The 27,302-nt window shown below is 50.5% G+C and overlaps 4 protein-coding genes across 14 annotated transcripts in view; 2 read left to right on the forward strand and 2 right to left on the reverse strand.

The window, feature by feature from the left end:
- Window positions 1-9,131, reverse strand: part of WBP1L (WW domain binding protein 1 like) — a 59,127-nt gene extending 49,996 nt beyond the window's left edge. Inside the window, exon 1 of one of the 3 annotated variants that reach the window (XM_071748406.1) lies at window positions 9,007-9,131. In XM_071748406.1, the coding sequence (XP_071604507.1) occupies window positions 9,007-9,093 (87 nt within the window). In that variant the 5' untranslated portion in view covers window positions 9,094-9,131. The remainder of the gene's footprint in view (window positions 1-9,006) is intronic. The other 2 variants (XM_071748405.1, XM_071748407.1) reach the window with 2 other exon arrangements.
- Window positions 1-27,302, forward strand: part of C7H10orf95 (chromosome 7 C10orf95 homolog) — a 237,984-nt gene that overhangs the window by 4,090 nt on the left and 206,592 nt on the right. The gene's annotated exons all lie outside the window — the stretch shown is intronic.
- On the reverse strand, window positions 12,362-19,850 carry SFXN2 (sideroflexin 2). Of its 4 annotated transcripts, none has more exons than XM_071748378.1 (12): window positions 19,775-19,848; window positions 17,799-17,972; window positions 17,317-17,487; window positions 16,186-16,284; window positions 15,971-16,046; window positions 15,808-15,893; window positions 15,079-15,139; window positions 14,936-15,002; window positions 14,334-14,383; window positions 13,986-14,035; window positions 13,689-13,736; window positions 12,362-13,304 (listed from the first exon to the last, which is right to left on the reverse strand). In XM_071748378.1, exons 1-12 carry the CDS (start codon window positions 19,831-19,833, stop codon window positions 13,205-13,207), a joined length of 1,041 nt encoding a protein of 346 aa, XP_071604479.1. In that variant the 5' UTR covers window positions 19,834-19,848; the 3' UTR covers window positions 12,362-13,204. The 4 variants fall into 4 exon arrangements, with proteins under 4 accessions (XP_071604479.1, XP_071604480.1, XP_071604481.1 ...); XM_071748379.1 differs by having other exon boundaries at window positions 19,724-19,811; XM_071748380.1 differs by lacking the exon at window positions 19,775-19,848 and adding an exon at window positions 18,362-18,658.
- Window positions 19,915-27,302, forward strand: part of ARL3 (ARF like GTPase 3) — a 31,192-nt gene continuing 23,804 nt past the window's right edge. For all 4 annotated transcript variants that reach the window (XM_071748386.1, XM_071748388.1, XM_071748389.1 and 1 more), the window contains exon 1: window positions 19,915-20,051. In XM_071748386.1, the coding sequence (XP_071604487.1) occupies window positions 20,049-20,051 (3 nt within the window). In that variant the 5' untranslated portion in view covers window positions 19,915-20,048. The remainder of the gene's footprint in view (window positions 20,052-27,302) is intronic.

Consider the following 27,302-nt stretch of genomic DNA (forward strand, 5'->3'; position numbering starts at 1 on the left):
ACAACGAGACACAAACATGAGGGTGATATTTAATAGTGTGTGAGATGCAAAACTTTCCTAATAAGAAGGGTAGGAAGAAGGAGTAAAACAATTAGTCAAAGAGAAAACAATAGAGCTAGGAAAAGGATATTAAAAGCAAATTAAAAGCTCTTCTTTTTGAGACTGCAATTTAAGACAGGCACAGGAGTCCAAGTGCTAGGTGTCAGTAAATGGAGACAATCAGCAATGACAGATGCCTTCAAGCCTATTCTATCTAAGCTTCAAATCACAGGAGATTAGAGACAAATGCAAGCTGTTTGTGAAATTTGCTTCTTCTAAAGACAGAAGTCAAAACAACAAGGTAATTTGAAAACAACACAATGCACGAGCAAACCTCCTCCTTCTCTTCAGCATTGACTGTTTGAAAAGCAGTCTCCAAATGAACACATGAGACAACCAGTAAGGAAAGTAGGAATTAATCACACAAGAGACCAAGACATAAGTCATGACCTTGACATGCATTCAGGTAGCAAGATGCATCAAATGCTTCCAAGGACAGAGGAAAGACCGTTTAGATCATACCTAAAAAAAATCCTTCCTATCCCCAAGAAGTGTTGGGGGTGGAATATTTTGGTAACTTCCCCAATACAATTGATTTACAGGATGAGATGAAGTCAGCCCAGTATCAGAGCCTTGAAGATACAATGCCTTCTTAAAAGGTTTTGTCCAGTATCTACAACACCCCTGTACAATGCCCACCACCTCCTCCAGACCTTTCCATACCTCTTGGCTCAGACTGACCCCAGCCACTGTTTAACCCTTTTGTTCCACACCAGTCACTCCCAATTCTTGTTTAATTTCAGAGAGCTCTAAAAGATGCTTTTGCAGCAGGTTGCTAGCTCCTTGGGACCAATTTTCGGCCCACAGCCAGTGGGATGTCTGTCCACATTCTATGCAGTGGAGCGGCCTGATCTTCTGCTGGAGGCAGAAGACACACATTTCCTATGGGTTCCTGTTGACCATCATCCACCACCTGAGATTTAAAGAGGATCCCACATAGAGGAAGAAGTTTTTAAAAACACATCTACTGATACATTACTAAGCAATCAAAAGCTTATTACAAAGAGTCAGGAATACAGACCTTGGGAAAGGTGAGTATTTCTGCACATTTTGTACTCTTTACAAAGAGTACTCTTTACTCTGGTATGGCTGCCACAATTACACTGCTGTTTGACTCACATCATTATCCCAGACCATCTTAATTACGAGCTCTGGTTCCGTATTAAGTAACAAAAAATCTCTTGCGAATGACAGTACTTGACCTGCTGGTCATATCTGTGTGCTAAGATGTGAGAGAAAAGTGTCAGATTTGCTCACAAAAAAGCCTCTGCACTGTCTGCTGGAATGTCATTAATGTTTGAATTTCCTTCTGAGTTCCAATAGCCAGAGCTCAACACCTTTTACACCGGGAAAACATAAGATGGCTGGTGAGATTCCTGGCAAAACACACTCTTCATAACTGTTTCCACAGCTTATGAGCCTTTTCCCCTTCAATTTGCTGTTCAGCCAGCAGGAGACAAAAAAGAAAAATAAAAGTAGTTCTGTAACCACTGGAGCTCTGTAAAGCTGACCTCCCATCAATTTGTTCCACAAGAGTGACTGACTTTGCAGGCTAGCAAACTGTGAGCTCCAACTGAACCTTTTCCAGAAACTAGGGCATATATCAAGTCAGTCAATCATGGACTCACAAATTTCACAGTGCTTAATAAGCTCTCAACTGCAGCCTCTCATTCAGTGTGCTTCCCTGTTGTTTTTGGGTTTTTTTTTAAGATCCCTCTGTGCCTATTTATTTTCAGGAATTCTGTTGAAATCTTAAGTATCTTCAAGGTCTCTTCCTATCAAATTTGGTTGAAGACGGCCAGTGGCTTCAAAATTAATTAATGTGGAGACAGACACTGATAACTGCCTAAAGCTGAGCTCCTTCTGTGAGCTACCTCCTTTCCATTAACAAAAACCATTTTCTTGCTAATATCACTCTCTGTCCCACTTGAGGACTTTTGGGAAATAAGAAGCCAAGATTCAGTTAGTTTTTGCTCTGATCGTGATCCTTGACAGATCTCCAATAAATAAATAAATATAAAAATAGAAAAAAAAAGAAAAGCCAAAAAAACCCCAAACCAACCAACAAAAAAAAAAAAAAAAAAAAACAAAAACCACAAACAAAAAAACCAAAAAAAACCAACACCAGAAAACCCCAAACCGAAACAAAAAAAATGCATGCACCTCCTTCTGCTTTTGAGTTCCCACTGAAATTTATATAATTTATATCACTGCCTCGAATGCACCAGAACCAGAGATGAAATAAAAACACATCACTACTAGAAGCAACAAACTTACTCCTCATAGTAATGCAGAAGATCAAAAAAGAAGCAGAGATAATCTTCTTCTTTACTTTTAGTATATCTTTCCTTTCTTGAAAGGAACTGTCCTCTGCTACTTCTGAGGACTGCACTTGGGATCCTGAAGTCTGCCATGAGAAAAGGAAAGGTCCCTGTTCTCCCTTCTTCCCTAAACCCAGCATCCTACAGCTCATCAGTACTAGCTTGCCATACCCATGTACACCCTGCAACCCATTGTCAGCAAGTGGCCTGCAGCATTTTAAATAGCAAAAGCTCTGTCCACAGATAAACTGGGGATTTCTTCCATGCTCAAATGGTCACTTGCCAGCAAGCTGCCAGTGCACTGTGAGTGCTTGTATTTGTGCTTTACAGTACGCTGGCATAAAAGTGTTTGGGAAGTAGGAAGAGTCAGGAAATTGCACCTAAATCTTCTACATAACCCAGCTCTCATATCCTTTTTTTCTCTTGCTAGTTTGGACCATCCTCAGGCGATGTTGGGTGGACAGACACTGGCTCTGTGGAGTAGGACTGCAAACCAGCACTACAAGCTGCCTCCACACAAAATAAAGTCTCTCTTTTCTATTAGTAACACTGGACACACTGTCATTAAAAGGTTTAGTCTGCTGCACCTGTTTGCCAGAATCATCTCACTTTGCACCCAGCAAGCCCCTTCATACAAAGCACAGGAGTAGAGTATCACAAGCCTTTGCAGAGACTATAGTGTCATCTAAAAATAAGACTGGGGGCAGTGATGCCACTGATAATCACATCATTAGAGGAGAATAAAGTTCCTCCTTGTCCAAGCAGATAAACAGCAGGTCACTGCAGCACCTGGAGCTTTCCTTTGCAGTCAAACAGTATCTGCAAAATCACAGAAAAGTATAATTTGTGACTGCCACACCAACATGCTCTTGTCACAGGCAAGATACAGACATGTAATTCCTGCTAGGCAAGCCTGTTCTCTCCAGCCAGATGTTATTTCAGGCATGTTTATGTGCACTATTCACAGGCTCACCCATGCAGGCAATTGACTGTCAGAGCTCCACTGCCACAGCACCCAGGTGTTGGCATCTCGAAGCCTGTCTTCTTAGCTGTGGGTTTTCTGATCACACAAGACAGCAGGGGAAAGGAGGGACCAGACTTCCCCATCAACATCTCTTGATGAAGTCACCCAGGAGTACAGCCCCACACTCCATGCTTGCCTTCTTCTGACTCAGAAGCACAGACCAAAACCTGGCGCAATCTGGTTGTTCTGCAACATGCAACGAGCATCTCTACCCTGCCATGACTAATGGCCCTTCTGAGACTGTCACCAGCCCTGCCTCACAGTCTGCTTTTGAAATGTCTCCGACATGCTGAGTCCTCTGCCCCATGTTGCAAAACGCAGCACAGCCCTGGCAGGAGCAGTTTGCATGGTTGTCTTGGATTCATGAACCCCATGAAACAAAGCAGGACAGGAGCATGTACAGCCATGAAGTCACCAGCTACATGCATTAATAAGCTGAGAAGATTTCTATGCAGCTAACCATAAAGGCCAAATTCTTACCCAGTACTCTGTGAAACAGGGTAGCTCAAATTAAAGGAACATCCCAAAACCCAGTAGCAAATATGCACATTGTCAGGAGACAGGACAAAAAGCTACCTATAGTTTGGCATTACTAAAACTGCACGACATGCCTGACAAGGAGATGTTTGCACAGGCACAGCCATGACCAAAGGGTACAACACAGACAGCACTGGATGGAGAAGTAGGCTAGAAGATCACCAGCATATCACTAGTTTTTTGCCCAAGGTTAATGTCTTTTCAATCCTGCCAATCCTTTCAGTCTGACTTAAAGGTAAAGAAAAGGCAAAAGGAAAAGATGGTTGGTTTACATTTATTAAATATACTGCCCATTACCTTGGAAGACATCTATGTGTTTTCAGATTATGAAGAAACACAAACTGTTATCTACATTAATGCCTTTCTAATACCACAGAAAGAAAGACAAACATGAACTTCAATATAACAGGCTGGCAGAGGTATATAAAAGACCACAGTTCCACTTTTGCAAGCCAAAAAGCCACTGCTGAAGATACTTAGAAGAGCAGCACTTCTAGGAATCAAAGCAAGGGGTCAATGGGTGTTTTAGCCAGGGCTGGGTAACTGCCATTCAAATGTGGCCAAACATGGAGCACATCCATCCCTCTGTTTCACAGGAAGGGCAGATGGCAGTGTCACAACTTTGGGCAGGATCCCTGCTGCCCAGCAGCACTGCATCCAGCAGAGGTATCACTCAGGCACTCTCAGTACTGGATGCTGCCACCAGCCAGACCAGGCTCACCTGGTCCTACCCAGCCTGGCTAGAAAGGCCTTGAGGATGGAAAAATCCCCAACCATATTGAAACAGCTCTGGTAGATGATACTTTCCACATTCCCCCATAGCATAGCACAACTCCACAAAAGCTGCCCAAGTTTGTTCTTAAGGTAGTGTTATATTTTTGTAATTACTATTTGGAGGGTGGCAGGGAAGTTCTCAGAAAGGCAATGACAGGTCCCCATCACAGAGATGCTTTGATTATTCTGAAGAAAACTGCTGCACTCCTCCCTAGGATGCACTGGACACTTTCAGACCAGGCTTTCTGTCAGTTGCACAGATGTAGGGAGAAATTCTTAAAACATTGTGTGCAATTGTGAGGGCAACTCACAAACAACAAAAATTTTAATCAGTGGCATAATGTATTATACAGATGAGACACCTGAGTTCAATGGTGGTAGAATCATCATGGTATGAGCAGTCTTTAATCCAATCTGCACAGTTATTTAGAGGTTCCTGTTCTGAGTAAGTACAGGATGTACTTTGATCTCTGCTGCCTCCTGCCAAAACTGTGGAAATTAGCAAGCCAAAAACCAAGAGTTACAAGGTATCATGGCATACAAAATATATTCTATTGTTACACAAGCAGCTGAATGACATAGATGTCATAGAGGAGACATAGAAGAGCAGTTACAACTAATTGCCTTTACCTTAAGCAAAAAGTTGTCTAAAATTTACGAGAGGATCCTCTCTTACATGAGGGTAACCAAAACCGTGCTGTTCAGTCCACAAACTACCTGAAGTGATGCTCTGAAAGGGCCCAAATGCAGAAAAACTTGGACGAAGCGTGGTAGCTGCATATTGGTGCCATCAGAGCTGTGGTCACAGCTGGAGCAAAGCCTTGGAGAGAAACTGTGTTACAGGGGTGTTAGCCACAGCAACAGTCACACTGAGTTCTTCCTTAAAGCGAAGATCTGTCCTCTTTGTCACATACAATGAATCATCCCTCAAGTCACAGTACTTTAAGCAAACTCTTTAATTTGGGATGAAATGAGTCTTTTAAGAAGAGAATGCTTCTGTCAGATTTTGGCATAAAACCACCTTATTAGAAAAAGACAGATTCCTCAGACTTGTCACATACTTAACATTCACTTAAATCTCTTGTTTTTAAAAAAAACAACAGTTGAGAAAACTATGTGATAATTAAACTGCAGGCATGGGAAGCAGACAGACAGTTAGAGCATTCAAATAACCTTTACTCTGCCCTGTAGAGGCAAAATACAATAGAAAAGTTATTAACGTTTTAAGTTTTTCATTATAAATTGATCAAGCTCATTTTAAAATATATTTATTTCTTATTACCCACTTTCTTCTTCCTCAAACTGAGAAGGGAGCACCCAGCTAGGGTGCCCAGTTAAGGTGTGACATCTGCAGTCACAACTGAACATGGCTAGATTTTTTCTTCCCGTGACATTTATCCTGATTTTATTACATCATTGCAGTATTTCTGTCTGTAATCTACAATATATGCTTCAGCTCCAGTTAACAGAGCTTTGTGCTCTGATTACAAGTGAAACTGCAATGAATAGTCATGAAGAGTTAAACAACTTGGACTCGGGATGGTGATGAGCTAATTATCTTCATTCTCCTCCATCCACCACCTCAGACAAGTTCTTAGTTCAAAGAAACACCTTTGAAGATCCTAGGCTGCCTGGACTTATTTTAACCTGAAAAATCAGACCCTCCTGCAGAGTACAGTGTGTTCTTGGGAATGTTTGTTCAGTGCGGCTGGGCAGCACAGCTCCACCTCCTGAATTATTTAGAGGACACATTTCCTGCAGCACCTCCCAGCCTTAGACCACCAGGTCTGTGGGACAGAACTACAGGCGAGGAGGCAGGGGTCCTGAACAACAAGCTCTCCCTGACAGCAGAAGCAAGAAAGGCATGGCAAATGCCACGGTAGATGGAAGCAGGCAGCAGTTTCAAGAGGCTGGAAGGGCTGCAACAATCTGGAGAGGACCAGAGGCAAATGCTGTCAGGGTTTCAGTGAGAAACATAGGAACCCTGGTGTGGAGATCTTCCAAGCCCAGTGCTGCCCCATTGCAGCTCTTCTCTACAAATCCATCAGCTTTGAGGAAATCAGGCTCCAAGGCAACACCAAAGCAGACAGAGTTTCATTACATGCTCATTTTCAAGATCCTACATTACCACTGACATCTTTGAGTGGGTAGCTGCCAATCTCAATGCAGTGAGATAATACCAGCCTTTTGACAGACAGTCTACATTTAAAATCTAAAATAAACTTCAAGAGTTTTATATAGACAAACTATGAAAGGAAATGAGGAAAATGAGTAAAAGATGGATCTGTATCTAAGTGCTCTAAAGAAAACAAAGGCCGCCAAAGCTCTTCTCCCCCACTCTCATGTGTTGTGCCACTCAAGACTTATTATTTTAGGATTATTTCTGGTGTACTGACTGGAGACGATATCAAGAAGTCATGTATGCAATTACCCCACAAGCAACCTTGCTGTATGATGGCTCCCACTCCTTCATCCTTTTTCCTTACCTCCTTTGCTACTTCCTACTCCTTTCTTCTACCAGCTCCTTGACTAATGTATAAGCTGTACAAGGGAGGGAGCATCTTTCAGTCTTCAGAGTATTTTCATTGGAATGTACTGGGTTGAAGACTTTCACAGCTTCCTCATGGATAATCCTACCACCTGACCACTGCTCACAGCTGGAATACTGCAACAACCAGAGAGCAAAACAGACCTGAAATGTGCTTATATATGCTTAATTTATGTACCTCGGCTTGCAGATGAATAGGAGTGAGCAATTGGACATCTATCTGTTCAAGGCAGTTGAGATGATGGGGAAGACACAGTCCAACACAATCCTGCACCTGCTTCCCTAAGGGCAGCTACAGCCAAACCTGTGCTTTGGAGTGGCTGATGGAGATTTGGGATGGCACTACCAAAAAGAAATTTCCAAAAAGAAATTAAAAAAATGGATAACATCTGTAGTCATAGACAAACTCCTCACCTCTTCCTCCTCCTGCAGAAGCACTGAGAAGTATTTCAATGGACCCCTTCCAGAAGGGACACTCCCCATCTACACCCCTGTGACATTAAGCACCATGCAACCCACAGCATCTGCGACCTACAGTCAGCATCTCACTGGCTCAGACCTTCAACAAATGCAAATTACTTTTTGTACCTTATTGGTAATATACCATATCAAATAAGAAGCTATCGTATTTGATCTGTGTTCTACATAGAGTGAGAAAAAGACATCTTGACTCCATGAATCATAAGATCCAGATTGTGCACAGGTTGTCTGGCCTCGTATAGTCCTCTCCAAGTCACACTGAGCATTACAGATCAAGGTGGGAGAGGTTTATAGGCATCTACACCAGGGGACCCAAGGACATCACTGGAAATCGGAACAGTACACACTGCAGTGTAGCCAGGAAACAGTGATGAAGAAGAGGCAATCAACATCATTAAAAGCCTTTATAGGCACGAAGATGGCAATAAGCAAGTAGTCAGAACTTACAAACAAGGTCTAATTCCCCTCAACCCAGTTGAAACATGCTCTCCCTTCCATTCTTCTGCACAGACTTGCACCCAGCCTCCCCACCATAGTTCCTGACAGGGGAAGACCAGGCCACCACTCAAGTCCCAGTTCCCTGCTGACCCCGGTCCTCTGGACAGCTGCCCCACTGCCGCCCTTTAGCTCATCCCAAACCTCTTGCAACTCTGACCCTTCACAGGCCACCTTCTTCCCTGTTGCCACCCTGAAAGACACATGCACCTCCCTCCACAGGTCCCTGTGCACCTGACAGCTCAAGCCTTGTGCCCCCGCTATTGCCATCTTTCCCAGCATCTCCAGACAACCTCCATCTTCTTCCACATCCTGCAGACACCCTGCCATACAAAGCACCTACGAGAGGCACTGCCACCCATGCCTAGATCCCAACAGCACCTCTCCATCCCCACGACACACAAGCACCCCCAAACTCAAGTCTCTGCATCTCCTCCAGCTTAAGCCACGGGAGCTCCCCATCCCTTGAGGGGGTCTCCCAAAGCCTTTCTGTACCCAGACCCCAAAGCCCCAAGCATCCCATGCACACTACCGCCCCTGCCAGCCAGCCTGACCTCCCACCCCTAAGGCCACCTCCATCTCCTCGAAGGGCACAGCCCCCCGCGCTCACACCGCTGCTGCCCCTGCCTGCGCGCCCCCCCCTGCGGTCCCCGCCCCAGGGACACTGCCCCCCAGCATGGCGCGACCCCAGACACCCCCCAGGCGCACCCCCCCGGGGCAGCCCCTACCTGAGCAGGTTCCACGCTGGCAGGCAGCCCCTCAGGTAGGGCCTGGAACAGCAGCAAAGCCATGGCGGCGCGGAGCCTCCTCGCCATCCCCCCCACCCCCCGCTCCCCGCCTCCCCAGCCCGACTGCGGCCCGGGACGGGAGCCGAGGGGGCACCCCGCGCCCCGGACCCGCCCCAGCCGGTTGCGTATTGGGCGGATGGCGCACAGCTTGGGTCGCTATTGGCTCAGCGCGCTGTCACTTAGGGCAGAACCGGGAGGGGCGGGGTCTGAGCGCCATCTTGAGTGTGGCGCACCGGGGAGGGAGCCTGGGGTGGGAAGAGGGCTGCCATATTGTGAGTGGCGGAACTGGTTGTAGAGAGGTAGGGGGAGTTGCCTCTTGGTCCTGAACCCCATCGCCATGCATCCCTGGGACAGAGCTGAGCACTGCAGAACAAGGGGGTTCACAAGCACCTTCCGTCCAGCCACAGCCTCCTTGACATGCCAATGGCAACCAGAGGTGCATCCCCTATTCACCTGGTCACACATGGATACCATGATACCCCCTAAGCCTCCTCTCCAATGTGCCCACAGAGCTCCAGATCCAAACAGCCCACCACATGCTGTGTGGAGGCTGACAAGAAGAAGGTGCCAAAATGGCAGCAGCAGCACAAAGTTGCACTTGAGGCCCCTGGCAGGCAGCCATGTGTTGGTGCCAGCCCCATCAGGAGATGGGAGCAGCATAGAGAAGATCCCCCACCTCTGCTGGGTCCCAGTGTGTCCCCACACAGTTGTCTTTTGCCTGGGCTTCCACTCCCTGGAGAAGTGAGAGCACTGGGGTTATCCACAGCTCAAGGGAGATGTCCCCTGTTCCTGGCACAGTGGCAGAGACCACGTTGCCACTCCCCACATACCAGACAGCCTTCCTGCTGGTTTGGCATGACAAAATTTATCAGATGCTTAGGTAACATGAGAGGAAAAGCCAGGAAAAAAAAAATCAACTTAGCAGCTTATCCTACCTTGGCATTTTTCAATCAGGGCAGTACTGTGGGCACACCTAACCGTGCTGGATCAGCTTGCCTGCCTGCCACTGGCGTGGGCTGACAGGAGCTTGTGCACCCTGCTTGCTTCTCTTTCTGTAAACAGCTGGTTCACCATCCTCCACCAGCTTTTGGATGAGGAGCAAGCAGACAGCCAAACCTGCCTGTTGGGCTGCTGATGCCTCAGAGGAGACCCCCAGCTTCCCATAGCTCCCGGCCTCTCCTCAGGCTCTGCTGCAGTCCAACATGACATCTTTTATCTGGTTATCATTTAAAGGGAGCTTGTAAACATCCTGAAATAATAGCATTTTGGCCATGCACAGTTATTAAAGAAGCTTTATTCCTGTTCCTAGCTAGCCCTGAAATTAGAGGCACAGCAGGCAGAAGGCAGCAAGTGTTAGGGAGCACAGGACAAGCCCACATCAGGTGTGACTCATTGCTGGAGAGCAATTAACACTCGCAGCTCTTCTCAAACAGGCATGAGTCCAGCTCTGACTCCTAGCAGTCAGGTTTCCTTCCTGTTGCATTAATGGGAAATGGACACAGGGCTGGCCAGAGACACCCTTGGCAGCGTGGGGACTTGCTGGCTGCAGCCTGGCTGGGACCCCTCTGCTCCCCAGTTAGATAGAGGCAGGCTGGGAAGTTACTGTGGTTTTGGGGGGTGCAGGCAAGCACTGGCTGCAGTGACCATATCCTGACTCAGGAGTGATTTGAGCTGTTGAGTTGACTTGGATCCAGTGGGGGAGACTCCAACTACAACCTAGAAACCTCTCTGAGCTAAACTCAGCTAGCATAAATCAGCATCAATCCAAAGCAGGAATCCATTTTCATAAGTTGATGAGGGAGGTCTGGCTTGACGATGGTTTGCTGATCCTCCTAGCCCAGAGCAACCCTCTTCCTCTGGCCAAGAGGAATAAGCTGAACCACATGCCACTCCCCAGGGCAGGGGAGTGCTGGTACAAGATAGCAATAGCTCTTCAGAGGGTCCCCCCTGCTCCATTGCCCCACTAGTATGGCTGGGGACACGAAAAAAGGAATGACAAAACCACTGTGGTCCCACCCTTGGCTTTTTGTGATGCTGCCTTGGCATCACTTTCCACAGAGCTCCCTGCCCTTCCAGGCCCCCTGCACACTTCTAACACGGGAAGGGGTACCAGCAGGACTGTGGCTCTGATGAGACGGGGAAGGGCAGTTTTAGGGTGCTTCAGCACATTATTTTACAAGCATCACTGTGCCTCTGAGCATGCCAGAGGCACCCTGGACCAAACTACAGTCCAGGCTGGTACAGTTACCTCTCTGAAAGTGCTGAAAGTAGTTTCAGGTGCAGTTTAAGAGCAGCCTGATAACTCAGGAGTCTAAGAAAAACAGATTTGTCTCCTTGTGGCTTCTTTCCACCCCCAAAAGGAGTGACATATGTTTAATTTCACGTGCTTATCTATTATTTTAATTGCACATTAACAAGAGATCTAATAATGCCTAGGGAACAAATACACAAGTCTGAACATTTTCCTGCTTTTTTCAGAGCTCTCATGCAGTTTTCCAGCTGTAGCTACATGCAGTTGAAGACTTTTATCTTCTGTCTGTCGCTGCTTGGACAGAAGCAAAACTGCTGTGGATACAGTCTGGCCCTTCAAGTAGGACATTATATGGGTTTGGTTGCTCTCTCTATAGGAGTGGAGTGGTTAAAACCAGGAAAGCCCTTTGGCTGCAGATTGTGTCTTCACTCAGACATGCAGCTGATGCAGGGCAGCTGCATCATACGGCTGGTTAGGAACATGCTTGTCTCAACCAAGGGATGCTCATCAGCCAGCTAAGAATGTGGACAGAGTTGGTTGAGGATAGGGACTTCAGCCTGGAACTTCCTCCTGTGAGAGCAGGCTGCAACAAATTGAAGCCATTCTTTTTTAAGGTGGTAGAGTCCATGTAGCAGACCCAGGTTAGCATCATGCAAACTTACCAGGCCAAGAAGACAAGCAGCACCTATGGCTATAGAAGAATCACCCACTGTCAACCTCCCCAGTCCCCCCAGTGAGACAAGTACCACCATAAGCACAGCACTGTCACCTCCCTTTGTCACTTGCCTCAGAACCATTTGCAGCCCCATGAGCCCCTTGAGGAAAGCTGCATGGGATGCCCAAGGATTTCAGGGCTCATGCCAGTCCTTGCAGAAGCTCACAGCTCTTCCTCCTTCTCCAAGGCCCTGTGCTGCCCTTCATGGTGGTGCCTGCTCAGCCACAGAGCCTGAACTTTTCCCTTTCAAGGCAGGCATAAGACCACATACCAGCCCTGCTCAGGGAACAAGACACCCAGAGATATACCAAAACCAGAAACTACAGCTCTTAAGAAAAAAAAAATCATCGCATTTTATTATTCAACCCTCCTCTCTGTCATTTTTAGTGCTGCTATTCATAGCCTGAGTTAATGCCTCAACAGCTTTGTTACTCTTGTGTCTCCTTCCCCCTGTCCAGGGCAGCAACAAGTTGACTGTCCCCCAGAGCTGCAGGTCTTTGGTGTTACCAAGATGCAAGGCAGGAGTGATGGCTGGCTCTCATGCTCAGAGGAATGTAAGAGTTACAGCTTAAAAACAATTGGTTATTTCTCTCCAAGATTGTGGCAATTGCAAACCTGAGACATGGTCCAGGCATTGGTCCCTGGACTTGGGAGTGCTCTCTATGCAAAGGGACAGGTTCCTTCTGGCCTGCCAAGGCACGATCCAGCTTTTGGTAAGAGGCCACTCTTGTGATTTAAGGCATCAATGTGATTTGGTTCCTGGAACAATTGCAAGGCACCTGCTTTTGGAGGTAGGAATGTGCTCTGAGCCCCAAGGAAGAGCCTGGTGCCTTGCGGGACCAAGTCCAATGACTGCATGAGGCTCAGATAGCTTGGGCAGGTCCTCCTATACAGGGCAGAAGCAAGGCACTGGAAACACAGCCATTGCCCAGAACAAGAGGGACATGGGGGTGCAGGGACATGCCCAGCAGCAGAATGGGGGAGGCTTAGGACAAGCCAAAGTGCTGCAAGCTGGGCATGCAGAACCAGACCCTGCCGCTCTGGGGGAAGGAGACAGTGCTGGGCTAGTGGCAGGTCTGGCTGGACTGTGCTTCTGAGCCCTGCTCAGGGTATGTGTGGCTGGCGGTGGCAGGGGGCCGAAGGGGTGCGATGGCTCCCAAGGTAGTCTTCATTCACAGTCCCTTGTTAAAATACACGTATGGCACTTTGTCATCATGCTTGGCCACGATGCTGTCACGTAGCTCCGGTTCAAGGTCAGCCAGTGCAAGGGAGCTGTGAGGAGAGGGGACAGATACTGAGACCCAGGATCCTCCTTCCTAAGGAGGCCCACCCTTCCCATCGCCATTCAAGGTCCCTGCAGTCCCTGGGATCTTGCAGGCTCATGTCAAGGCCCACCACCCAGTCCCTGGCATCCACTGTTCCCAGTGCAGGGGGGTCAGAGCTGCCCATGGGGCTGGAGGTCTCAATGCTCTCAGCACAGAGTTCTCAGAGCAGGGGAGACACACGCTCTCCTGCTGCCCGGGGCACCAACATGTAGAGGCAGGAGTTGCCTCGGGTTGAAGGGCGGGTGCCCATCGCATCTCCCCCTGGAATGGGCAGAGAAGAGCTAGGGGAGGAGGAAGGCTCCCAGGGTCCCGCGCAGGAGGGGGAAGGTACCATCTCTGCGGGAACAGGGCGCAGGCTGCTGGCACCATGAACAGGAGGCTGTGGGACAGAGAAGAGCCCAGCGTTAGTATTGGAAGTTGCAGCCCATTTGCCCTCCAGCCACAGGGGTCTCAACCCAAGAGGTTCCACTCACACCCTGCAACTCCCAGTAACTGGGGAAAGCCCAGACTGAAAGGCAGGCAGCTCTTCAGTCCGCTGCTGCAAAATAAGCCTTTTTTATTGGGGTGGTTTCAAGCAGCTCTTGGAGCCATACTCCGGGCACCCCTGTGCGTTCAAGCAGATACTTACAAGCCCCCAGAGAGCAGCACCTGCAGAGGCCCGTGGAGAACCCGGATCCGCTGAAAGGGAAGAGCGAAGAGTGAGTCCCCAGCCTCACCACAAGCCCTACTTAGAGTGTGGAGAGCCTTCTCCTTTCGAGAGGCCTGAATGCCCAAAACCTCTGGGGTGCCACCAATCCCTGCCACCTTCCCACAGCCTCTCCATATCACCCGAGAGACTTTTGGTGTGCTGGTGACTCAAACAGGGGGCAAGGCAAGCCAGTCTGCAACCCATAATTTCATGCCCAGCATGCCAGCAGCAGGGGAGCAGGGCTGGGGCACCACATGGAAAACTGTGCCAGTAGAAAGGTGGGCTTACCTGCATGAAGGGGATTTTCTCCAGTTGCTCCATGATGATAGGCAAAATAACTAGTTGCAGAGAGAAAAGGTCAGGGCTCCCTCACAAGCCAGCCAGCAGGGCTGCCCTGGCAGGAGCCTCCTCCCAGAGGCCATGGAAGTGGATGGGTTTTCCTGGGGGCTGCTGGATGTTAGCTTACAAAAGGGATCTGGCATGGAAAGGGATCCCTCCATCACCAAGGCAGCATGCTCCGTACTCCTCATGCTCCTGTCCCTGTCAGGCTTGTGGCATGGCAAGGGGCTCAGAAGGGCAAAGGGATGTGGAGCTATGAGGCAAGGAGCCAGGGCCAGAGAGTGGCCCTGTTCTCATGGGGTGCCATGGGAGGACGCCGCATCCCCCCAGGCTGTGGGTTGTTATGGGGAAGGCTGAGGGCTTAGGAGGCTCTGATGGGAATGGCAGGATGGTGCAACCAGCTCCACCAGTGAGATGAGACCACACACCACCCAGGATGTGGGGCCACCTTCCCTGTTCTTCACAGGGGGAAACTGAGGCAGAGGAAGGTGAAGTGGCAGGTCACAGGGAAACCCCTGGTCCGGCCCCCCACCCTCCTGCCCCACACTTACTCATGCCTGGTGCTGCCATGGTGATCCTGGACACCACAACCTGTGCGATACCCTTTACTGCTGCTCTCTGCAAGAAAGAGCAGTGGTTGAGCCTTCACCCCACCACACTGTGCCCTGACCCAGACCCTCATCCTGAGACTCACCCTGGAGCAACCCAGCTCATTGTTGTCCCCATCTGTCACTGTCACCCCATTGATGATCTCCCTGCAAGTGACAGGAAGCAGTGAGGGGTGGGCAGGATGGCCGGGGAGTCATGAGGAGGGCACAACAATAGGGTGAGGGGGTGCCAAGGTGTCCCCTGTGCTGTGCTGGCAGCCCCCAGCCCTCTCCCACGGCAGCGGGCTCCATGTACACCCCGTGGTGCTGTGATCCCCAGCACAGCCAATGCTGCCATCTTCAGGGCATGGCTGCAAACAGGGTCCGGCTGTCCAGGGGACAGACACCCTCCTGGGACCTGCAGCCAAGCCAGGGGACAGTCCCCCATACAGTACCCCAGCTGCCTATGCTGTAACCTGCGGGGGATCCTGAACAGCAGACACAGATCTCCACATGGGGGTGCCAGCACCAGAACATCATAGACCGTGGGCTCCTCCATGACAACATACAGAAGACCTTTGGGTTGGAGGGATCTTTCATCCCAGACCCCAGAACAGCTATCCTCAGCCCAAAATCCCCCTCTGGGCAGAGGCTGAGCCACCCCACTCAGCAGCCTCCACCAGAGACCCAGCACCATGACTATGGTCACCTTCCTCCCGCCCTCTCACCCCATCCAGCCCCCAAGGTGGGAAACCATGGCAGGATCCTGGCTGCCACCAGCTTGCCTTCAGAGGGAACTGGGTCCCTCAAGCACCCTGGCTGCACAATGCACTTACTGTTGTCTCATCATGGGGATATTGGCACAGTTGGCGGCAGCCACAGCCACGAAGGGCACCCAGCGGGCCAGCAAGGGGGGTGCTCGCTGTGGGGACAGGCTGGAGTCAGCTCGGGAGGGCAGGATGAAGCCAGTTGCCCCGCCTGGGCTTTGTTCCAGCTTACCTTGGTGTAGAGGTTGAGTGCCACTGCGGTGGCCAGGGCTGTACTGGTGGCTGTGATGTAAGCTACCCCAATTTGCCTGGAGAGCCATTTGCAAAGAAGGGAGAGAAAAGAAACACCAACTCATTGATACTAATCCTTCATGATCAGGCACGGGGAATCATTATGGAGAAGGTCCTGATACAGAGGGTCCCCATCCCATGCGGGTGCACAATCACCTGAGAGAGATGGGGGAGGCAGCGTTCCGGTTGGTGTAGTTAACAATGGCATTGAAGGACTGGTTCATCCACTGCCAGAAAACCACAGCAGGCACTGTCCTGCAGAGGGAGGGGATGAGAGAGCACCCAAGGGCCATCAGGGATGCCCAGCCAGTGCCCATGGGCAGGCTTGGTGGGGTAACAGCCCTCAATACCCTTTTCCCAGTGTCTCCCAAGGGAAACTGAAGCACTGTGGTAAAGCCATAAGCCAGAGGCACAGCTGGGAAATGACCCCAGGAGTCCTGGCTGCCGCAGGGCTTCAGGAAGCAGAGGAGGATCCACAGCCCTGAGAGGCACTCGGCCATGGGTGGGAGATCCAGCTTTCTGCAGGGCAGCAGCCATCCTGCTGGGCTGAGATAAACCCTTGACAATGGGAGTGGCAAGGAGGGGATACATAGGAACAGAGGTGGTTTTGGAGATGACCAGGATGTCTGGGTTCCTACTGGTGTGGTCTTAGCAAGCTTTGGGATGCAGGTAGGTAGAGACGAGCTGGGAAGGGGGTGACCCATCAACACTAGGAAATCCTCTATCCAGGCTAAACCTCACAAGCAACAGGAAAACCAGTCCAGCAAATAGATATAGGGATCCACTGGGAGAGACATTGTTTGTCCTACATGTGCTCTGCAGTGGAGACAGGATTGCTCACCCTCTCAGCAGCCATTTCAGAAGGGAAATGCAGGAAGCTGTTGGTGTGGGCTGAGGATGCTGGAGTAGTCTGGCCTGGGAACATGTCTGGTTCGCAGTTTTGGGGCCATTATGTGTGTACAGAGCACAAGCAGCAGCTGTGCAGGACTTAACCATGTTAATCATTACAGGGGCTTGGGGAAGAGCTGAGCTAAGCTGAGAGCTCAGGACAAAGCATGACCATGCTGGGGGCTGGAAGGATTCATGATGCTTCCACCACAGGCTGGGCACCAGGGACAGGGCATGGGGACACAGGGCTTGGCCATGGGACAGATACAGGTGCAGCAGCCATGGGCATGCCTCAGGAGTGGAATAGGCAGAATGGCTGTGCCCCATCCTTCAGGGACCACTCAAGGGGCTGGGGGATGTCAGGGCTGCACTCCTAGCCTGGAGTCCCCAGGGTCTCACCGGTAGAACTGGAGCATGCAGCCAGTGAGAGCCATGCCCCCAGGCACCTGGAAGGACATCCTCCCAATGAGGTTCATCTTCTCACCACTGTCAGGGTGGAAGGCTGAGTCATACAGCTTCTTGGCGTAGAACAGCTGCTCCTGGCTGCTTCCCGGCGGCACCAGCCCGGCCCTGCAAGCCCAGAGCCCATCAGGGTGTGTGCCAAGCAGCCCCACTGGCACCTGGCACTGCCAGGGCACAGTGCCCCTGGCACCCAACATGAAAGGTAGAGGAAACATCTGCTGTAAAGGAAACTTGTCTCAGCTTGAGGCTCCTGGGAGAAGCCTGGGAAACTCCCCCAAAACTGCCTCCAACAGATGTTACATCCCAGCGTGCCTCCTGGGGAACCATTGCCTCCATCCCCTCATATCCCCACAGGGTGGTCTGATACAACCATGGGCAACAGGGATGGCACCTTCCACGGCTGCACCCCAACCCCTCACCTGCAGCCTTCCACCAGGGCCTTGGCTTGGTCCAGCTCCTTCTCTGACACCAGCACAGTCCGTGGGTCAGTGATGTTGAAGAAATGCTTCAGGCGCCCCATGAAGGTGCTCTGGTTCCAGCGTGGGGCATCGATGTTGAAGCCAAGGGGGGTGGTGGCCATTTTTGGCACAGGTCTGGGCAGCGGGAGAAGGTGGCTCAGAGGATCCTGCCTTGTTTGCCTGTTAGTTTTGGGCCTGCCACTGCCACAGGAGCAGTTCACAGGGCAAGAGCCATGGCAGGTTTATATTTAACAGGAAAGTTGGACTTTCAGCAGCCCTTAGCCCAGAAGCCTCCTGCACCAAGGCTGCCAGCTGAATGCTGCAGCAAGGCTGCTCCTTCACATGCTGCCCTCCCTGCATGGGGACCCCCTGCTTGCACTGCCCCCCCCAGGCACCCGGTACCCCCTCCTTGGTCTGGGACCGTGCATCACAACACCGTAGGGCCCAGCCCCCCTCCACAGGGCTGCACTGCCCTGCCCTGCCCTGCCCCACCAGTGCTCCTCACGGGGGAATTACACTGCACCCTTCTCCTGTGCACATGGCACTGCTACCCCTGCACTGAGCTGTGCGTCCCACGCTGTGGCACCGCAATGCATGCTCCCATATCTGTGTTGCGTGCCCCCCAGAACACTGCCTGCACAGCCGCTCCTGTAGCAACGTCCAATGGCACCGGCACTGCACTACACTGCACATCAGTAGTACTGCACTACAATGCACATCAGTAGCACTGCACGTCCCCCAGAGCACTACGTGGCTCTGAACCCCCATGGCACGGCACGGCACGACACAGCACAGCACGGCACTGTACTGTACTGTACTGCACTGCACTGCACTGCACAGCACTGAACTGCACTGCACTGCACTGCACGCCCCCTTGGCGCTGCGCTGCACAGCGCAGCACACACAGCACAGCGCAGCACAGCGCAGCGCAGCACACACAGCGCGCGCAGCGCAGCGCACACAGCGCAGCGCACACAGTGCAACGCAGCACACCGCAGCGCAGCACACACAGTGCAACGCAGCACACCGCAGCGCAGCACACCGCAGCGCAGCACACCGCAGCGCAGCAAACACACACAGCGCAGCGCAGCGCGCACAGCACAGAGCACACAGCGCAGCGCACGCAGCGCAGCACAGCACAGAGCACACAGCGCAGCGCACGCAGCGCAGCGCAGCGCAGCACGCGCAGCGCAGCGCAGCACGCGCAGCGCACACAGCGCAGCACACACAGCAAAGCGCAGCGCACACACAGCGCAGCGCACACAGCGCAGCGCACACAGCGCAGCGCACACAGCGCAGCGCACACAGCGCAGCGCAGCACACACAGCGCAGCACACACAGCGCAGCACACACAGCGCAGCACACACAGCACAGCGCAGCACACACAGCACAGCGCAGCGCACCGCAGCGCACCGCAGCGCAGCGCACCGCAGCGCAGCACACACAGCGCAGGGCAGCACACCGCAGCGCAGCGCAGCACACAGCGCAGCACACACAGCAAAGCGCAGCGCAGCACGCACAGCGCACCGCACACAGCGCAGCACACACAGCGCAGCGCAGCACACACAGCGCAGCGCAGCGCAGCGCAGAGCAGCGCAGCGCAGCACACACAGCGCAGCGCACACACAGCACAGCGCAGCACACAGCGCAGCGCACAGCGCAACGCACAGCGCAACGCACAGCGCAACGCACAGCGCAACGCACAGCGCAACGCACAGCGCACACACAGCGCACACACAGCGCACACACAGCACAGCGCAGCGCACGCAGCGCAGCGCACGCAGCGCAGCACACACAGCGCGCACACAGCGCAGCGCAGCACACACAGCGCGCACACAGCGCAGCGCACGGCAACGCCCCCGCCCCGCGGCCTCACGTGTCCCTACCTGCAGTCCCCAGGCCCCTCGCGCGCCTTCTCCTGCCCACGTGGCCCCTACCTGCCCCCAGCGCGTGGCCGCCCCCAGCCAATCACAGGATCTCGAGCGGCCGCGCCCATCTCCCCCCACACTCCCACCCGGTGTGGGTGGCTCCCTCTGCGCACGCGGGCCGCTGGAGGGGGCGGGGCTTCCAGGTGGCAGAGGCGCCGGGCTCCGCCCCTCCCCGCCGGCCGCAGTCACGCTCCGTACGTCCGGCGGGAAGCGCTGACGCTGTACGTAGCGGCGGCGTGTGCGTGACGCAGTTGCCCATGGTAACCCCGGAGCCGCGCAGAGGATGGTGAGTGGGGCGGGGGGCGGCCGGAACGGCGATGGGGCCCGAGGGGCAGCGGAGGACCGGCGGCGCCCCATTGAGGGCCCGGACAGGCCTGAGGTTGGGGGAGGCCTCCGCGGGTGAGCGTGGGTTGATGCGGGCCGGAGGCACTCGCCCGCGGTGCAGGAGCGCGGTCCGGGGCTCACGGTAGGCGCTCTGGCAGGCCTGGGGCCGTGAGGGCTGGAGACACCCGCTCCGGGGGTCAGGCAGGCCTGGGGTCACCGGGATCGGGGGTGCCCACGCGGGGAGAGCGTGGGCGCCTGGGTTCTCTGGTAGGCCAGGGTCATCAACTCAGGAGGGCATGGAGGCCCTGAGTCTGCGTGGGCTGGGGGTAACCAGGGTGCTGGTAGGGCTGGGTATGGTGTAAACTTGGGGCCTTCAGCCATGGGAGACCGTGGCTGGGGCTGGGGTCCTGGCAGGGGTTTAAAGGTATGGGGAGCTTGGAGAAGGGGGTTGAGTCAGGTTCTGGCAGGGACTGGGAGTTTTTGAGGAAGATGCTGGGACGGGATTCAGTCAAGGTGTAGAAGTCATGATGGATGTTTGGGTGATCTGTAGGGCTGGGGTGCAGGACAGCAGTGCCCCACTCGACCTGAGGAGGGAAGGAATGTTGGAGAAGCCTGGCAAGGGGGGAGGACAGTGTTCAGGGACTGAGTAGTATGGAGGACCTGGAAGCATCTGCAGCTGTAATGGGACACTGGACAATTCCAGCCAAGGGGGCCACTCTAGGGCTTGGATCCTGTCTGCAGAAGTTGAGGGGGCTATAGGAGAGCTTGCTGAGTTGGAAGGGATAGTTGTTGATTAACAGCCTTGGAAGGGGAGTTCTGTCATGGCAGTGAAAGTCTGAATGAAGGAGTTGGGTGTTCAGGGGTGGGTAGGGCTGAGGCCTGATACTTGGTGGCTAAAAGAAGCCTGCCACTTTGGGGGGAATAAACAGTCTGGTGAATTACTGGGAACACCAGGTCAACGTTGGTGGGTTAGGATAGTTTGCTGGGATATTGTGTACTCTGGGGGGTTTCTTTCAGGGGCTAGGGCAATGAGGGACAGTCTGCACTGAAAAGAAGAGTTAATACACTGAGGGAAGGCTGGAAGTGGAATTTTTATGCTGATGAGAGAGGACCCAGGGAGGAAAGAAGTGTTCAAGAGGAGAGACATTAATTTTTTTACAAGGACCAGTGCAGACTGAAGGGAGGAATTTGGGTCTTGGGTGTTGTGAAGGATCTGGTTAGGATGGAGAGCAATACTGGAAGTCCATTCGGTTGGTGAGGGTGTAGTATAGTCTGAAAGAAGGTTGGGAGAGGATTGGATGATGGATTAGGGTGTTGGAAACAATCTGAATTCAGATGCTGAAGTGGTTGGTGTAGAACAAGTGGGATGCTGGCGGAGTCCAGCAAGGACTGGGAAGAAGAGTTGGTGCTGCTGGGTAGGGGTGGTGAGAGCCACAGTAGGCAAGGGAGCAGCTGCTGAGGATGCAGCATGTGCAGAGAGTACAGGCAGAAGGAAATAGCAGTGGGAAAAGAGCTTCCCTGTGGCTGAAGCCATGTTTCGTCCAGGATTCGTGCAAGTGGACAGCACAGGGGGAAGTGTAAGTGATGGGAGGAAGGGCGGCTCCTCATCTTCACTGGATTAATTCTGGCTGCATCCCCACCTGCTGGGCCACAGAGAAGGAGATTGAGATAAGGTCTATGGGATCTGCTCTATTTTAGATCAGTTGATGATGGAGCATGTCACATCAGACACTGAAGCCATCATGGGATGGACATCTGCTGTAAAGATGAGGGCAGCTGCCTCCAGCAGTGCCGTGCTTTGTGGGACACATTTGGTCGGCAGCTGCTGTTGCCAAATCTGCTCTTCTGCCTTGTGATGTCCTGATAAGCTGGTGGGATCTGGCTGCTGTTACCCCAGTGCTTTGTGTGTGGAGAGGGTGGACTGGGTGTTTTCCAGTGTTCGTGTTATTTGATACAGCTTTTTACTGCCTCTTTGTCTATTTTCCATTTCTGGGAGTTGTTTTTTCAATTGCAGCCTCTCAGGCAGGGTGGGTGGCACTTTGGGGGGGGAGGGGCCTGGTGGGCTGGCTGGGCTGGGCAGAGGGCTGCAGAGCTCTGTATTGTCCATCTAGATTCTCAGCTTTCACTGAAACAGGATAATCCTCAGTGGTTGAAACTCTATGAAACACCAGCAAATATATCCAAAGCAGCCTGGGGGTGTGGATCAGCAGTCAGAAATGATCCAGACAGCTTGATGTAACAATTTACTGCTTGTCATCTGAGCTGCAGTAGCTGCCCATGAGCACGTTGCTGGCATGTCATGATTGAATTGGGAGGTGCTTAAACCCTCTTCTGTGACTGCTTGCCCCAGCTCCAGTGATAAGAGGGTTAGTGCTGAGGTTTCAATTATTTTAGTGTTCATCCAACATTAAATAAGTAAGTGTAGAGGGGAAGCATCTCTTTCCGCAGAACATAACAGCATTTCTCACAGCTGTGAAGCAGGAGTAGTAGAACGTTGTAGGTGGAGCATGGAGGGGAAGAGGAGCCATAAAACTGCATAGCATCAGGGATGAGTAGGGCTGAAGTCTTTGGCACCATGTGCAGCATCTGTGGTGGGTGCACAGCAAGCATGAAGGAGACTGCTACATGAAAGGGTTTGCAGCTCTCCAAAGTCTAGGGAGTCCTGTGTGAAGCAGAGCTTGTGGCTTCCCCATCCCTGTAATAACAATCTTTGCTGAGTGAGATAGTGTGTTATGGATAGATGGCAGGACCAGAGCATGGCTGGTGTTTTTCTAAACCTGTTGATTGAAGATGACTCCATGGTGTCAAAACCAGAGTTCTCAAAGCATAGCCTCATTTTACAGTTGAGGAAACTGAGTCATGAAGTGTCCAGATGACACTAGGCAGATCTGATGAAGAAGATGAAATACCAGCATAGCTAAATGCATAGTCAGGCATCTTTCTCCTGGTCTTGAGCTCATGTATCTAGCAAAACTAGCATCTCCCCATTGTCTGCTGTATGTATACTTAGTACCCAGAATTTATTTCTTTAGTTCCTCGTTGCATGGCAATTTGAAATGGTACCATTAAAACCAAAATGCTATCAAGAGCTTTAATAATGCCTCACTGCTTTGGTTTCCCAGTGGAGTTCCATGTCTTTTTTGTTTGTTTGTTTGTTTATTTTATTGATCATTGCCACCTTGGTATGAGAAATGGCCTGCAGGTAGGACAGTATACCAGCAATTGGCCAAGACTTTGAAGTTCTGAAACCTGACAAAGACTGCTGATGCTGTCCTGTGCTGGACATCAGCTCTTCTCTGCACAGGGCATAATGCATAATGCTTTCTTCAAACTTGCTAAAACCAGAGGAGTTTGATTTTAATTAGGAAAGGAGGGTCCGTGTTGGTAGTGGTTAATATATGAAACCAGAAAGCGCTGTGCATCCTCTTTGTCAGAAAACTGTGTTAGTAGGTTTGAGCTAGAAAAACCCTGTAGGTGATTCAAATTTTGGATTTCAATGCAGAAAAGAAAGTCTGCATTGAAAGACACCATATGGTGGAGGCATGCAGCAAGCAAATGATTTTTGGGAGTTTTGCCAGAGTAAGAAGTATTGAATAAACTGTGCTCAATAGATTAATTTACTTCGGTTGTGTTTTGAAAAAGACTGGGTGATTTTATGACCATTAGTGACATTTGCAGTTCTGCAGCTGAAGATAAAGGTAATCAAACGTCATTCTTCAGGGCACCAGCTAATCAGTGCAGTTGTCAGGAAGGACTCCCCTCCTCCAGCTCTGTGTGTTCAGGATTGCAACCTGGACAACAAATGTAGCCTCAAATATCCACTGCTGAAAGCAGGATATTTGGCTCAGCTAAGCGCCTTGTCCTTCCTCATGCCAGCTTCTCTTGAGTGACTTTTTGAAACCATCACATGCACTCTGTCTTTGACTTGCTCTTTAAAAATAGTGAGCTGCTACCATATTGCTTACTTAAAAGTAAATTCCAGGCCCGAGCTGTGCTAGATGTTCCCCATACTGTGGAAGTACAGTCTGTCTGAGGTGAGAGATAACTGAGTGATACGAGTCCCAGGCAGGTTCAAACTTGGCATGTTCACCACCTAAACTTCATCAAGGATTGTAGGTGTGGCAGAGAAGGAATTAACAGGAGAATCATGGAGTGCTTTTGTGAATATTTTGTGACGTTTCTCCCACGGTTGCAGGGAAGGCAGAAAGGTTTGAGGAGAGAGCTCAGCAGTGCTGGGACTGGCATCATGACCCATGGGGACACAAGAGCCATCACCTCCACGACAAATGCTCTTGGCTGGGAAGGGTCTTGAGGGTGAAGATAAGTGACTTGTGGTAACAGCAGGAGGGAAGAGAGTGTTCATGCAGGGGTGTAGAGATGGGGAGATGTGGTCACAGTGGCATGCTGAGGTGCTGAGCTTTGCGGCTGTATTACATCTTGGTGAATTTATTTGATTCTAGCTAAATATCCACATCCGGTAGATAAGCAATTGCTTGTGATTGAAGGTGGTTTTATTTTAAATTCATTGTCTCAGATTTGTGGTTAATAAACCGAATACATTTACTTCTCCTTCCTAATAGGAATCAACCATGTGCTCTGCAGTGGCCTGTGGGCTGTGCTCTGTGTATCCAGACCTCAATATGAAGGGAAATTGTTCTTTCCATTATGGCTTTATATTGCCAACCTGTTAGAATATTTAAATAGATTATCTCGATGCTCTGTTTGTCCCAAACCAATTTTTGCTTTGGCCTATAAAGTGAATCTTCCTTTCAGTGGCTTCTGTGGTACGGGATGTAGTTACATGCATCAACTAGTTCAAAAGACCCATATACAGCATGGATTTAAAGCTGAATAAACCCACAAAACCCTTAGCTAAGACTATAAATGTCACTGTATTTTTATGTATGTCTGTATTTTTTTTAAGATAATAGGATCACTGCATGTAGCTATAACTGAAAGTCCTTTGATAATTCAGTGGGTATTTTAAACCTAGCAATGATACACTTTCATAAAACCACACATCCCTGTTTTCTGAACGATGCTAATAAGATGGTTAGCTTTGCTTTCATGCTCGATGTGTTTATGGGTGCTCTTGCCCATTTAGTTGCATCTCTGAATTTAATGCTGCACTCTGATTTTGTAGTCATTGTCAGGAGTCTTTTTTTCTTCTTATGTCCCCACACACTGTCTGGAGAATGCAGTCTCCTCATTGCTGACCCCATCAGTCTGTCTCCTCATGGTGCTTGTAAAGCAAATGCTCTCCACCAAGGACAAAGATGTTTTTAAACAAACCAATCTGATATAAACCATAGTTTGCTTAACCCAGGGGTGACCAAGAAGTGATTGCTGGCTGACTGTGCCCAGCCTTGAGCTGCTGTGTACAGCTGCCCTTCTCAAAGGCTGCACACACTGCCACGCTGTGCTCTTCATTATCTGAGCAGCATCTGCAGTTCCCTTCTCTGTTACAGATGCCGCAGTCTGCTTAGTTTTGTGCAAATGACACACTGCCCTTATACTACCATCAGTTGTCTATGCAGCTTCTCAGCCAGCTAATGTCTCCACTGTCCTGCTCAGGACTTGTCCTGCTTGTCATCCCAGATGCCTCAGTGAGCTAGTACCGTGGGCCTGGCTGCCATGCAGGCATCCTGGGCATCCTCTCTCCTCACTGCAGGTTGAGTCCAAGCATTGAGACTGCTCCTCTCCTGTTGCTTCCAAGTACAAATTTTTCCCATTTCGTGGCTTTCTACCTGACATCTCCCACCAATAAAAAGGGCTTGCTTTCTGACTCTCATCTGCCTAAGTTAGTTTCAGCGTTATGTTTGTGAGCAGAGAGGAGCTCATCCATCAGTGTGTGTGCAGTAAGGGTTGTTTGTCCCACATAGTGATGGCGTGCAGCAGGGAACTCGACTGAGTAATTTTTTCCAGTCCACTAAGCTGTCAGGAAATGCTTTCTGTCTTCCTAGCTAGTGTGCTTATAAGACAAAATTAAAAAAATAAAAATGTTAGAAACCCATCTGTGTGTGGCTTTCCTTAATCTTAAATCTTCACTAACTAGACAGAGAATGCTGAGTGCAAGTTTTAAATAATATTGACAAAATAGTAGCAATCATAGTAACCCATACTATTATTTGGCCCTTGATTTAAGTTGTATATACAGACTGTGTAACCTATTTTGGCAGCTACTGAAATAAAGTCCACTTCTCTGTGTTGGCTTGCTTGTCTTCCAGCCTTTTAAATCAGCTTACTTTATACCTTAGAGAATACTTTTATTTCTATATATATCCTCTCTTCTATTGGCTACCCCAGATAATCCTGTGATCAGCCATGCAGCAGTGTCACTTGAGTAGAATATGGAACGATGCTGATCGTTTTCTCGTAGGCTGTCATACTAGCCCAGAAATAGCATCTGTCTACAATGGGAGAAGCTCTGTTAACATTTACAACTGTTCCTCTTCCCGACCCCTGAGAATTGCTCGGTGGTAGCAATACTTTGTAATGCATTTTTTTGCACTCAGTATTTTAGATTTGGATTCTGAAATATAAAGGCCCCTAATCCTGATCTTCTCTGGGATACACTGCTCTGCTCTTAGCAAGTGGTGCTGTGAATAGGATTAGCATTTCAACAGCTTCTTTTTTTAACTGTGAGCAATAAACTAAAATAATAGGGCCTGATTCAGAGCTCTCTGGTCAGCAGTAGTACTTTGGCTGGTGTGTGTTGGCTGTGGGTCAGGTCCATAAGAATGGGAAATTCAGTGTTTCCTTGGAAAGAGGGAGAATGTGTGAATTTTAGAGTTCCTACTCCTGTGGGGTCTCTCTGCATCGAGCTGAAATGCATGGATTTACAAGCCAGCAAACACAACTGTAAAATTGTCTGCAGGTGAAAAGAAAATGTGTTGCTAGTCATGGAGTTCAAACTTGTGTTTTTTAATGATGTCAAGGGCACTTAGGACATGCATGTAAACAAGTAATCATTAGCGGTATTTCTGCTGCTGTTCCTTTTTTTTTCCCCTTAAATGTGTGGCCATACAGACTGTTGTTGGGGCAGAACACAGCTTGGGTTCTGCAGCTGGGGGCATGGACTGTTGGGTTGGGAGAGCTTGCAGTGACTGTAATGAACACAGCCCTTCAAATTCATTAGCCACGGGCCCATGGGCGAGAGCCAGCTGTGAGCATCTGGCCCTCAGGTCTCAGCACGTGATCTTGCATGCCTGCA

Source organism: Heliangelus exortis, chromosome 7 (genome assembly GCF_036169615.1).
Source record: "Heliangelus exortis chromosome 7, bHelExo1.hap1, whole genome shotgun sequence".
NCBI classification, from domain to species: Eukaryota; Metazoa; Chordata; class Aves; order Apodiformes; family Trochilidae; genus Heliangelus; species Heliangelus exortis.

Bases quoted from the DNA above. Each gene is read 5' to 3' on its own strand.
- SFXN2 (XM_071748378.1), bottom strand. From the start codon at position 19,833: ATGGGCGCGGCCGCTCGAGATCCTGTGATTGGCTGGGGGCGGCCACGC. The intron at 17,973-19,774 runs GTAGGGGCCACG...CCCGCTGCCCAG, and splicing joins CGGCCACGCGCTGGGGGCAG to ACCTGTGCCAAAAATGGCCA. The intron at 15,003-15,078 runs GTGAGTCTCAGG...TCTTTCTTGCAG, and splicing joins ATGAGCTGGGTTGCTCCAGG to AGAGCAGCAGTAAAGGGTAT.